The 12,979-nt window shown below is 42.5% G+C and overlaps 1 protein-coding gene across 1 annotated transcript in view; it reads left to right on the top strand.

Moving 5' to 3' along the window:
* Window positions 1–59: 59 nt before the first annotated feature.
* Window positions 60–12,979, top strand: part of eva1aa (eva-1 homolog A, regulator of programmed cell death a) — a 69,260-nt gene continuing 56,340 nt past the window's right edge. The window contains exon 1 of the mRNA XM_029425936.1: window positions 60–417. Coding sequence (XP_029281796.1) covers window positions 309–417 — 109 coding nt within the window. The 5' untranslated portion in view covers window positions 60–308. The remainder of the gene's footprint in view (window positions 418–12,979) is intronic.

Here is a 12,979-nt window from a genome sequence, read left to right as displayed (position 1 = left end):
TTGTGGCATGTGTCTGGTAAGGAAGTCTGGGTCTTTGAGACCATGCAGGGGAGCGGCGGTCCTCCAGGTGGGTTGCCTCCACAACACTGCACGCAGTTAGAAATGCACTCAGAGAGTAGTGCACTGCTCCTGCCCAGAGGAGCCTCGATCCACACCACAGACTCACAGAAGTGTGGTGGAGGAGGATGAGGGAGGACTAGAGACATGGCACAGCGCATCTCCCGCACGCGACGCTGAACCTGAAACCCAATGCAGCTGCTGGACTTTCTAATGCTACGGAGAAACTCAAAAACTTTGAGGCTTCAAGGATGTTCTTCTCAGATGGGACTCTCTCATCCGTCAGTTATGCGCTCCTGTTGGGAATAACGTGTGTGAGCGTCCTTTGCGATCTCACCAAGGGCTCTTCAGACTTTTCAGGTTGGGAATTATTATGTTATATGGGCTTTGTATACAAACAAAAGTAGTGTACAACCTCTTTTCCAAGCTTTAAAAAAATCAACGATACAACAGCATGTTGAGATGACCGGCACTTGTTTTATTCTGCGTCTGCCTCATCCCATTTCACGATAGAGAAGTACACTATTTGCACCCTAGGAAATGTAAAATTAACTCGGATAAGTCACTACGCATGCTTTAAATCGTTGAGCGCGACTCTCAAAACGAGTATAAGAAGTTGTGTTGCACGACCTTCTCCTCTCATGACGACCCGTGCCTCTGGCGTGCTGCAGCATGCACACTCAGATGTTTGTTTCACAAACCGAGTAGTCTGGAAACACAACTTCAGCATGCGGAAAAGAACCGCGTTGTGCTTATCTTTTGGGCAATTCTGACCCACATAGGGCACTTCAAACTACAGGTTCTCCTTTACTAAAGCCACCTGGCTGCAAGGATTAAGGGTTCCTTTATCAGTGCAGCATAGATCTGCAACACATATCCCATTGATGCAATTGAGATAAATGGGATCATGTGGTTAATGTGTTACTAGATGGGAACTATTGTCTAGACCAAGTGCTGTCATTTGCTGCAGATTTACAGCTCAGAGAAGAAAGCAAACAGAAGAGCAGTTTTTTTCTTATGCTTCATATACAATCAGTGTGAAAGGTGAAGTCATATCAGTGCCTGGGAACTGCCAATTACCTCAGCTTTATGTGCAATCCAGTGTGACGGAATCTGTAGGCTTTTATGTCTGCTAAGAAAATGCAGCATATTACTAAAGTAATGAGTTATTCTGTGTTGCATTAAAGGCTATTGAGCTCTGCTCAGCTCAAGGCAAGCCTGCAGGTTTTGTTTACAGTGCTATAAAACAGGAAGGGAGCTTTGTGTCGGCGTTAATTGGCCTCTAATGGGTCTAATGGTTGGAAACGAGCAGGCTAACACTGTGGGGAAAAGGTGCTAAAGAGCAGATGTATGTAACATGCCCTACGTGTATGATTATGTGTCCATGTTGCGGCCTAATGAGCTGCTAAAGATCACGGTGTAGTGGAGGCTGTTAACAAGGTTGCATTTCTGTAATTGCCATGCATGTGATACTATGATTGAGTAGATTAAATGGTGGTTAATAAAGCACGAAGGGTAAATTATTAGACCGGCTGATTCCAGATTTCCCCTGCTCGGAGCAGGTTCACCACCCCTGCTTAGACATGATTATGCAAATACTATGTTATAGGCAGGAGTTCATTTGTTGAAATCTCCGCTTTTCGTGCAGCATTTCTTTGCTCTGGAAGTTTACCTCTGGACATTTCAGGGGCTAATTGAAAACGTAGCTCTGCAGGGGGATGAGGGATGAGATCAGTTTTGAAGGGATGTCGTTGTTGAGTCCCCCAGATGCAATTCAGTTCAACCATCAGGGACTCTGTGCGACATGCTTTTACAGAAATGCTGACAATCAGTGAAATGGAATGAGAAAGGGGACTCCGAATACCTTGGGGACAAAGAAATCCCTCAGTGTTCACATTCTTGACCAGCTGGAGTCTCCCTGGAGACTGAGAGGAGTGCTTTGATTGACAGGTGGTGCCAGGGTGCAGGGTGACAGAAGTGGTAGATCTAACATCTGTCGCTCAGAGCTGTGTCGGTCAGTGATGGTGGACGATCGGGTCACATCAGTGAACCTGAGGGGAAGCCAACTGTTGCTCTCCAAAGGAATGTTTGTAGTAAAAGATTTGCTCATTTTTATCACATGCTCATTTTAGCTCATGCTTCTCTGTGTGTTGCGTTTGCATTGTTTGTTGACAACTGGAGGAATGGCAGTTTCATATGTCATCATGGAAACAAACTACTGCATCATTTGATTCTGTGTCTTTCCCCCCCCCCCCCCCCCCCTTGTTATCATCTTCTATTATACAGCTGCCTGAGCGGCTAATTAGAGGTGTGGAGCGAGCCGTGCAACACTTAAAAGTCCCCCAGGCTAACTTAGGTAGAAGCAAGCTATATCAATGTCTTACCAGGTACCAGTACTTTGTTTTTTCTTGTTTTTATTAACCGGAAATTCATAAACGCTCACAACCTTATCCTTATCCTATTCTCAGGGATACTCGAGCTTCTTATGTAACTGTTCTTTATCAGACAGCGAGCAGCAAAACAACCATTACCACAAGTGAACGTCACTTTTCTTTGCCTTTTTGTGCAAATACAGACCTCATTGCAGCACAGGTGTATGGAAGGTATCTTACATGTTTTAACACAAAGAGTGAACTAACAGGATACATTGATTCATCTAGAAGTGGAAAATGAATCTGCACCCTCATACATAGGATCTGCTGCTTTTCTTTGTTTTTAGTTTGATGTTTTATTTTAGTTTCGCTTGGACAATTAAAGAAATTAGAAAATGTCCTAGTGATAGGTGTTATGGGTATTTTCACATTTAAAAAAAAACATTTTACAGACAGATCTGCATATTCATCAAAAATGAAATAACTTTTGTTCTCAGTGTCTTTAGGCAGGTGTGTGTCCGAGGGGATGCGACTGTAAGTACTGGCTGTTATTTCTGCTTCTCTGTGTCCTACTGGATGACGTTATCATGTAGACAGATTATAACTTTTGTCAACACATAGGTGTGAAGGTAAGGCGTTGGCGATGAATGGCGGACTATGCCGAAACAATAACAGGAATCTAGCATTTGCTACAACTGGGCCTTTTGACTGCGAGTTACTTACAACACACAGACGTATTGTGTGTTTCTTTTAACCATAGAACATTTTAGAATCAGTTGTCACCAGACAAACTATATGACGCTGCTGAATGGTTACAGTGAAGCAACTTTTCTTCTCTTTCTCTGTCATAAAACCCCGTAGGCAAAACCCTATTTAACCTCAGTCAATGGGATGTGAGGCTGTTGAGGGGCCAAGGGGTCAACTGAGGTCAACCCATAGTAACTGCGAGTGTGTGGTTAGGGGGGAGTTATCATCCATCTTTGCTCTTTGTTCCCCTCTGTCGAACCTCATCACACATGTCGGGAAAGGTAGAAAGAAAGTCAACACGACACTGTTTTCTTAGGTCATGAATTTAAATTCAGTTCAGAAGAGGATGAAGATGTTTGAATAACTTCAAAGTAAGGCTCTGAAGTCGTGTGAGATCGAATTTATTTGATCAGTGTTGATGTTTTGCATTTAGATCTACTGATTTTCATTCGTAATGGTCTTTAATGAAGATATTTGAACATCTAAAACCCACTTTAATTTAAACTGTACGTCACAGAGGGCCGGTGAACGGTTTGCAGTCCGTTTAAAATGTTCATTTGCAGCACACTTAATTTGTTCCCTGAGATCGTTCATCGTGATAAATGACAGATTATGATGACTTATTCTTTTCATTCATTAACTGTCAAATGATTTGTATTATCTTGGGTCAGAACCTCTGCACCTCTGTGCTCCCATGTTTACTAATGGCCAGGGTCAGCTCTGAAGATATAGATGCTGGAGTCTTCTGGATTTACATGCAGAAAGCTTAACAGGAAAACATGTTGATCAAACAATTAGAGCTGAAACAATAAGTCAATGAATCAATTGGTCTTCAATTTAAAAAAGGAATTTATCAAGCAAAAATGTTAAACACTTGATGCTTTCAGCTTCTTAAATGTGAGGATTAGCAACATTTTCTATTCTGAAATCATAGCAACATGCAATAAACATGCGTATATTGAATAGCACGCCACTTTTAAGGACTTTTCACGTGTCAGACCTGTTATCATCCCCGACTGGTCACATACGGTTGCAGTTTTAAACACGTGCTTTAATTAACGTTGTGAATTCAAACGAAACAAATTGGTTATGTTCAGGAAAAGACCATGATTTGGGTTCAAATAAGTACGTTTGTTACGTCAAATTCAGGTTGACTTTTGGTTTTACACGTGACACGATCACTTGTTTCCTGAGTGAAGGTCCTGAGTTTGTTTGACCCATCCATGCACCCTCATACGCCTCCCTACGAGGACTTTCTCCCTCTTTATGCTACGTCACCTGACACCAGCACTTGCTCTGAGTGTCTTATATTGCTGCAGCTTAAAATGACATGCAAAAAAAAGCTCATCACACGTGAAATTACTTAAGTAAATTGGCAGGTTATGCACACTTAACTTTGTGATACCAGGTTGGAATAGGTCGCGCTTGGCTTCTGGGAAATTATGATGGATATTTTTAAATAATTCTTGATATAGAAAACAATTATTTAACTAATGGGGGAAAATAATCACTAATTGGAGCGCTGCAAACAATGTAACCGTGAAATAAATTCACTGGCCGCTTGATCTTGTGATGTATAAAGACTGGAGAGCTCGATCCTTCCCTAGGTGACAGATCAGCTGATTGCTTCACTATGGGCAAGCGCTCTAAGTCAACACACACACACACACACAGACGCACAAATCCACCTATGCTATTACCCTATGTCCTAGTCCTGGATTAGGCTACCCCCTAACTGCTCACACATACACACAAACGCACCCCTCCACCTATTACTGAGCGCTACTCAAGGCCCCTCAAATCTTAATCCGCTCTGATTTTTGAGTGGCCCTGGATAAGGGTAGCACACTGAACCCCTCGCTCTCCTCTCTCAGACCCTTCCCTTCCCCCTTCCCCCTACTCACACACTCCTCAGCTCCCCTGCCTTCTTGCCCCCACCACCACCTCCTCCTCCTCGCTGCCTCTACTCCTCCCTAGGGCTTGCCTGATCACTGTTTCTGTGTCTGTGTGCGCCAGGTGAGCTCTGTCTAAACAAATCCTGCCTCCCACTTGTTTTGTCTACTGCGGTGAAGGCAGGCGGCTAGGCGGACTGCGAGGGCCTGGCATAAGGCTGCTTTTCTCTCCAGCTGAATAGAGAGGGGGTGCTGCTTTTCAAAGAGGAGTCTCTGTGAAGGAGGGAAGTGTCAAGAAATTTCGATTCATTGCATGATAGTATCAAAACACACGGAGGGTGTCAACTAGGGAGGGAATTCTTTCATGTGTTGTTCTGCTACACACTGAATATGTTTGAAGCACCACACAAGTTAGGTTTGAACTTCAAACCTTTATTGTTTTTAATTTGTTAAATCCACCGACATTCTCTATAGACAGGACACACGTTGCAGAAGGATTAGGAAAACGTTTTTTTTTTTTTTTTTTTATCAAATCTGAGTCTAGTTTTGAATCCGCTTATCAAATCTAAATCCTTTCAAATCCCTTATTAAATCCATTTAGGTGTTGCTTTCATAATATTTAAGTGACACAAGTTATAGATAACTTAACAGTTAAGATTGACATTATAAAAGGGATGACACGGTATACGATTCAATAAGAAATGTGTTAGTGGGAGAACAACTGAGAGCTGGATCTAAAAGAGACCAACCCACAGAAAGTTATTTAAATCGAGAGTGTAATTGAGACGGAGGCGCGTCCAGCTTCACATTACAGAAAAGTCTACGTCCAGAGTGCTAAGAATTCATCGCTGAGATTTGAAACATCATATCCAGCCATTTATCTGTGCGTGTTGTGGGACATGTAGCATTAATAGCTGAGCGACGCTGGTTATATATATAACGCTGTAAATCCCATCTTTAGAGAGACTTCTCTTACATCCAACAGTCAATAATAAGTAAAGGGAAATGTGAGCTTTTGGGAGATGTAATGTAGATAACTTCTAGTGTGTGTGTGTGTGTGTATGTGTGTGTGTGTGTGTGTGTGTTTGTGTAATTTAAAGCGGAAGTCTGGCACAACATGATAGCAATGAAAGACATGACCTACTGTGTAAGTTCCTCCTCCTGGATACAATAAGCACATAAACAAACACACACACATAAAGCAACAATGTCGTGTTGGTGATGATAGATGGGTGTTTACAACAGGAAGCAACTGTTCCCCTCTGCTCCCCTTCAGCATGAGGACATTAAATGATCCCACCTCCACACGGCAGTAAACACACAGACGCTTGACAGTCAGAGCTTCACTTAATTAAAAAGTGTTTTATTCAACTGAAGTTTCCTATCTGCTCTTTTACTGTAACAACAATGAGCTGAAGGGAATTCCCGAACCAAAAGGACAAAGCTTTGAGTACAAAAGTATTGACAAGATTAATGTGAATGTGTTCAAAGTAGACGTAACTGAGTCAAGTCCCGGCATATAAGTCATCTTAACGTGCACCAATCAAAATATGTCTCATTGCCAAGATATGTGGGGGAAGAGCGCACATCCTGGCTGAGGTAATGCTTAATAAGTGATGTGGCTGCTGTTGGGGAAATATTACACTAAATTAAGTCCCTGTATGTCAGTTATGCCATAAACATAACTTCGCACGGAGCTTTCATCAGGAGGATGTTACTTACTATCTGGTTATAGTTGCAGTTTCACAATAAAGCTTTGGTATTTTCAAAATAAAACTCGCAAAAAGATGGTCGCAGCAGAAGATTATTGGTGTGGAAAAAGTGTCAAAAGTCTCAACTCGCTGCCCGTTTAGTTTTGTTCGTTTGGGCCGCTGTGGACCAAACAATCGGTCGACCATTACTTAAAGATGCTTGTTTTAGAGAAAGTGAAAAGGGGTCCTACTACTAAGTGCTTGTGTCCTACTCCATGTTGTGAGTGTCGTCCAAAGCCACTGGCGATGGAGTTTGTGAAGTGTTGGATAATGTAGCAGTAAAGGCCCATCCTGTTCCTTAATATAGTGGAAGAGTAACTGTACAATTATGTATAAACATTTCCCGTCATTTGTGACGTGTCACAAGCCAAAAAATGAAGTTTTCTTTATCTACACTAACACTAATGGTCCGTTTTCAGTGACTCTGTTTGCGTGTAGACGAAACGCATATAAAAAGCTATGTTTAAAAGAAATACCTGTGTAGGTGTGGACTAGGCCTGACTCAAATAAAACCTAACTACAGGTGTGAAGCAACCTTAGCGTCTCAGCTCTATACTGTAATGGGGTGTTATCGGTGTAACAAATCACTATAATCTTGAGTGAGAGTAGGTGTCCCTTTTTCAAACAGTGTCTGTCTCATCCCTGATTTTGGGGCAAAACTCCCAAATTAAACTCAGACAGGATTGAGAAATGACCTACGTAGGCTGTGAAGGAGTTCTAACTAGCGGCTGAATGAGGCTGGATGTCTTAATCAAGACTTATAATCAGCAGAAACCAGTCAGCCCTTAATATGATAATCATTATTTAGCATAGATTTCTGTCAATCCCTAAAAACCACCCAAATGTATAGTAATAACTGTTATTGGGGAGAGAAGAGGGGGTCTAATTCCTAAAGCATTTAACTGCAATGATGTATATGTAGACATCGCAGTTGTGTGTTTGCACTTGCCCTCTCTTGCGTAGGGGGAGGTGTAAGAAGCTCCAAAGAAAACACGGAGAAACGTGTAAGGGAGATTCTTGAGTGACACCCCCGGCACGCAGCTGCAGTTCAGCGAGATATCCTCACATATTTGCCATCTCTGTTTAACCAACAATTGGTGCAGTTAATTAAAGATCAAGTCTCAATTGTCACATTTCGGGCACGGACCGTATTTTTTGTGTTGTTGGTGGGGCAATCAGATAAGCTGTGATACCTGCTGCTGCAAGAACAAAAGAGGGTTGCACCAACCAATTAAAGGATGAAACTGAGCTGTAGATAAACAGAAACAAGTGTTGAGAAAGAGACTTGTGGGTGTGTGTGTGTGTGTGTGTGTGTGCACTGGCAATTATCTCCTCATGTCCACCCCACCTATGTGCTGGCTGTTGAATTATGCTCTCAACAAACCCCACGACACACACTCACACAGCCAGCGCACACACCTTTTCTGCCACTGCATCTCAGAGAATGTCAACCATGCTTTGATGCCCCTCCTCCTCCTCCTCCCGGCCGTCTATTTTTTTTTCTGTCTTTCTCTCTGTTTCCTGGGAGCTGATTTATGTTTGGTTTCGGAGTCAGCATGTCCGCCTTGATCTGGCGTCCTTTTTATCTTTTTTTTCATCCATTCTTCAGTCCTTTCTTCATGCCTATAGGAGAGAGAATAACACATTTTATACACCATTAGTTTTTATGGTTTGATTAAACCCCTAGAGGCCAAGAGAGAGAGAGAGAGGTAGAGAGGTGGGGCACAGTAGGGCCAGTCTGAACAAGGAGGCATTGTGTAGCCCCCCAACTGTGTCGGACTGACAGTCTGCATTACCGCACGCTACAGCAGCCCGCTCCCCAAAGCACTGCTAATCTGTTGCTTACTGGCCCCTCTGGCTAGCTCAGGTAATGGGGGAGGGAACCGGAGAGAGAGATCTTCTCTTGTTTTTATGTTTTAGTCAAAAATTATTTGTACCAGGCATCATCTTAAAAATAACTTGTTCGACCTGGAAGATAAGACCTAAAGTTTGGCTGAATGTAATAGTCGTTATTTGGCTCACTTCTAATATCTCTGTCCTGTTTAAATAAAATATAACTATTTCACTTTTAGCTGATTAGTTGGTAGAAGCTCTGGCTTTGACGTCAGTGGTTGTTGCAACTATTGTCAGTTTATAGATGTTTGCTGGGAATTGCGATATGAGTTAATTTCTTCTTTACAGCTGTGCTTTGAGCTAAATGCTAACATCAGCATGCTAATGCTAGTTTTTTTCAGTAAGGACATCACACAGGGGACAGGGTGAGGGCAATTTGTCATAGTTTTTATAATTTGAGAACGTACCGATCGACAGATTAATCGACAGTGAAAATAATCAAATTTATAATTTAAAAAAAGCAAAGGGTTTATGTGTGGCGTCTGATATTGTACAAATCGGAGGCCATACATTCAACAGGCATTGAGTTTTACCCAAAGAGACCCCAGTTACTTGGTAGCTACAAAAACAAACTCTCTGTGAAACTCAGAATGAATAGAGCAAGGTAAGCTCTCACATTTAGTCAGGTCATTGCTGCAGATCTTTCCGGGTTTGTTGTAAATGGAAGGGGGATCTTGCCGCTAAGTCCCATTGGACATGCTGCAGACGGCTTTTCACTCCCTCAGCTCCTCAGGAGTTGTTCTATTGCTTGTTTTCACAGAACAGCCCCCCGATAAGCTTGTTAATTCCCCAAAAAGCTCAGCCTCTCAGTGCCCACCCACTTCTACCTTCCTTTTGTGTTAAAGGAAAAACCTCTCTTTTCTTCACATAGCACGCTTGAACCTTGATAGAGGTATGCTGTCTTGCTGTTATTGCATTAAAACTCATTACAGATTTTCTTTTTCTTCTTCTTTCTGGAGGGGGGTTAGTGGGCTTTTGACAAAAATAGTTTAAGGCAGAAGTATTTGGGAGGCGACTGGATCTCAGTGATGCCAGACAGCCAGAGGGTGTAGTGAAAGAAATAGAGTGGCAAAGTGCGAGAGTCCCGGGTTGTGGAAGTGAAAGTCACTTTAATTGTCCCCATAAATATTGGTAGATGAGGTTGTGGAGCGCTGAGGATAAGGATAAAGGCAAAAGAGGAGCAATTGTGTAAGAAAATATCTGGTTCTTTGATAAGAAGTCAAATAAAAGCAAAGAGAAAAGTCAACATTGACTCCCAAGAAGCATTGCAGTGAGCAGAAATGTAGCACTGCTGGCAAAATATTTTTTTTACAATTGCCTCTCAGCTGTTTCGTCTCCATAGCAAAGGAAGCTCATACTCATTGGTATCAAAGTACCTTAGGCGCTATATCTTTGGTCACTTATGGAAGATGTGTTCATTTATGTTTTTTATTAAGAGTGGATTAGTTCTCCGGCAGAGTCTTTTCCTCCAACTCTGACCATTTGGTCAATTCTTTAAAGTGTGAACAGCAGAGAAAACGAGTGAATGGAGATCATTCCTTTATGACCTTTCTGTCACAACCTCACTTCTCATACCCTGAGGCCTCCGCTGCCCCACCCAACAATCACTTAAGTCCGCTGTGGTGAGGACAACTGAAGAAAGCTACATCTGTCGTTCTCACACACTGATGCATCTGTCTGGTGTCTGCCGGAGCTCGGTCAATGATGGGCCGTTGAGACTGCCACCCAACTCTCCCAGATCATAAAAGTGACCATTAACATGATGGATTCCTCTTCCTCTGGCTCTTTCTCTCCATCTCTCTGCGTCTTCCTTTCTGTCACACACTTTCTCTGTGTGTCTGGACATGCAACTAAACATCAGGGAGGGTGTTCTCAGAACCTCTTTGCCCTTCACTCTTTCACCCCTCACCCCCACATCCAATCATCTTAATGATAAGAAACACACACATGCTCAGAGCCTCAGAGTAAAAGCGTCCTCTCGCCTAGTGCCCTTTGACCCCCAGGGGTCATAAGGAGAGGCACGTGCTTACAAAGGTCATGGGAGGGCTTGGGTGGGACCAGTATTTGGTTTTTGGGGACTCCCTTGGGTAGATTTAGCGGCCACTTTCTAACCGTGAGGCCATCCCTGAGCCCAGCAGATGTTTTATACCCAGTCACCCCCTCAGGATGAGCTTAGACAACAGACCCAGAGGGTGGAAGTACTCCCATTGTCTGTAGGAGTTAGCTGACGCCGATATCCTGAACCTTCAACCGTGGCCTTGTTGCTAACATGACTTTATTAGCCTAAGCTTCTCTTGCGGTTTCATTTAAGCCAAACTGTTCAGTGTGGATCTGTTTCCTCGGCTGTGAACGAGCAAGAGGAGCACACCGTGTTCCCGTTCTCCTCCAGAGCATGAATTCCTCGTCCCGCCTGATGTATGTCTGACTTAGCATGTGACATCCCTCCAGTTCTCTCTATTTAATCCTCTTCTCTTGTGTTTTTTTGCCGGGCAGATGAAACTCCACCTTGTTGTAAGAAAAAAAACTAAAGCAAACATCAAGCTATCACTTCATTTCATTGACCTTTCACATACAAACCCAGTTGTTGTTTGATGTGCACGATATCAACTAAGAGTAATCATATCATAATTCTGTTTCAATTGTAGTTATCCAACATTTATTTTTGAAACTAAAAACAAATGTATTTCATTGCAAAGTTTAGCAGGATCAGTTTCGTGCAGTTCAGTGTCCCTTGAATTTATTGCCATATTCGATGATTCTGCGACATATGATTTACGTCCAATGCCAACGCTCAGTGCGAACGCAAAAGGTTATGTGCACGATAAGTAGTGAGGTGGAAAGTAAGTGTGTGGAGGCCAACTATCATGCAGGAGCCATAAATGTTTTCACTTTTATTAACCATAGCCATGATCTTTCCCTGTAAAGTTACTTAAAAAAAAATAAGCCCACAAGCAACAATGAGTGGGAAAACAAATGTCTTTAAAGAGCTTTGTTGGAAAAGGGAAACTACCCAATGAGGAGACATTTAAAAGACAACATCAGGAGTCCACCTGTAGCGATAAACAATTACTGATGGTCACCAGTGCACTGAGAGCGTCATACTTAGTGCCTACCGTGTCGCTAAGAGAAGAAACCTTTTACTATTGGTGAAGAATTTATAACCCTATATTGGACCGGCTCGTTACAGAGACACGAGCTCAGGGCTCCCACTAATTCAGCGTAATGGTGAGTGTTTTATGCACTTTATATTTGTTTTTATGCCGGCCGTATCATTTTATTTCATCATATTTATTCCCCCCCCCAACACCTTTAAAATATTTTAGACTGACATGTTAGACAACGCTCTCTACCACCATCGTCAAAACCCCCCAATAAAGGAATATCATTTGGAAGAGTGGTGTTAATCCCACCAGTAAACCTAAACCACACTTATCTGTTCCTTATATTCAGACAGGAGTAAATCTTCCAGCATGAAACCCCTGTTGCCTCCGCTGTCTGGTCTTCATTTCTTCTCAGTCTTAACATGTACTTCCCTGTTGGTATATTGAAATACATTTGTATAGTTTCAACACACAACCATTATACGCCTGGGAGACTGCATACATTATGCTGTGTGCAAATAAATAAGCCGTGTTCAGGAAAACTGGGGCCAGGGGTGAGTTTGGAAGTTTGAAAGTCATGTCTTGTAGAAGTTTGTGTGCCTCTGTGGGTTTATGTGTATATGCATATGTGAGTATAAGTTTGTGTGTGTGTAGGTGTTGGAAAGATAAGCCATCTCAAAGAGAAGGAGAGGACCGGGCATGTGGAGTGTTTGTGTTTGTGTCTCCGGTTTTAATGACTTCAGCTGCTCGGTCTCCAGCCTCTTGTCTGTTAGGGGAGGAAGGGGTGTACGTATGTTAGCAAACTCTGCCTTTCAAATTAAAGAAACCGCCGCCTGATGATGTTGATACCCACCTTGAGACAAGCCCATGTGGGTATAAAAAAAAAAAAAAAAAAGGATAAACATGTTAGCACATACTCATCTTCTGCCTCTGGATTCCATACCACAGCGTTTTAATGAACCAAATCTAAACATGTGGATTTGTTTTGCTTTTCATGGCTGATGAATGCAGGTTCTTAATGCTGCATGCACCCATGTGTATGAATCTTCACAGCTTGTTACATCAAAGGTCAGTGTCGCTTTTATTGGCTGGAAGAAACACAGAGGACTTTCCTTCTTTGTTCCCGCCACACTCGTCCCAATCTCATTAGCTGTTGTCTTTAGCGA

This window comes from Cottoperca gobio, chromosome 24, assembly GCF_900634415.1.
Source record: "Cottoperca gobio chromosome 24, fCotGob3.1, whole genome shotgun sequence".
NCBI classification, from domain to species: domain Eukaryota; kingdom Metazoa; phylum Chordata; class Actinopteri; order Perciformes; family Bovichtidae; genus Cottoperca; species Cottoperca gobio.
The sequence above is the reverse complement of the archived record's forward strand: the minus strand, read 5'-3'. Positions and strand labels throughout refer to the sequence as shown.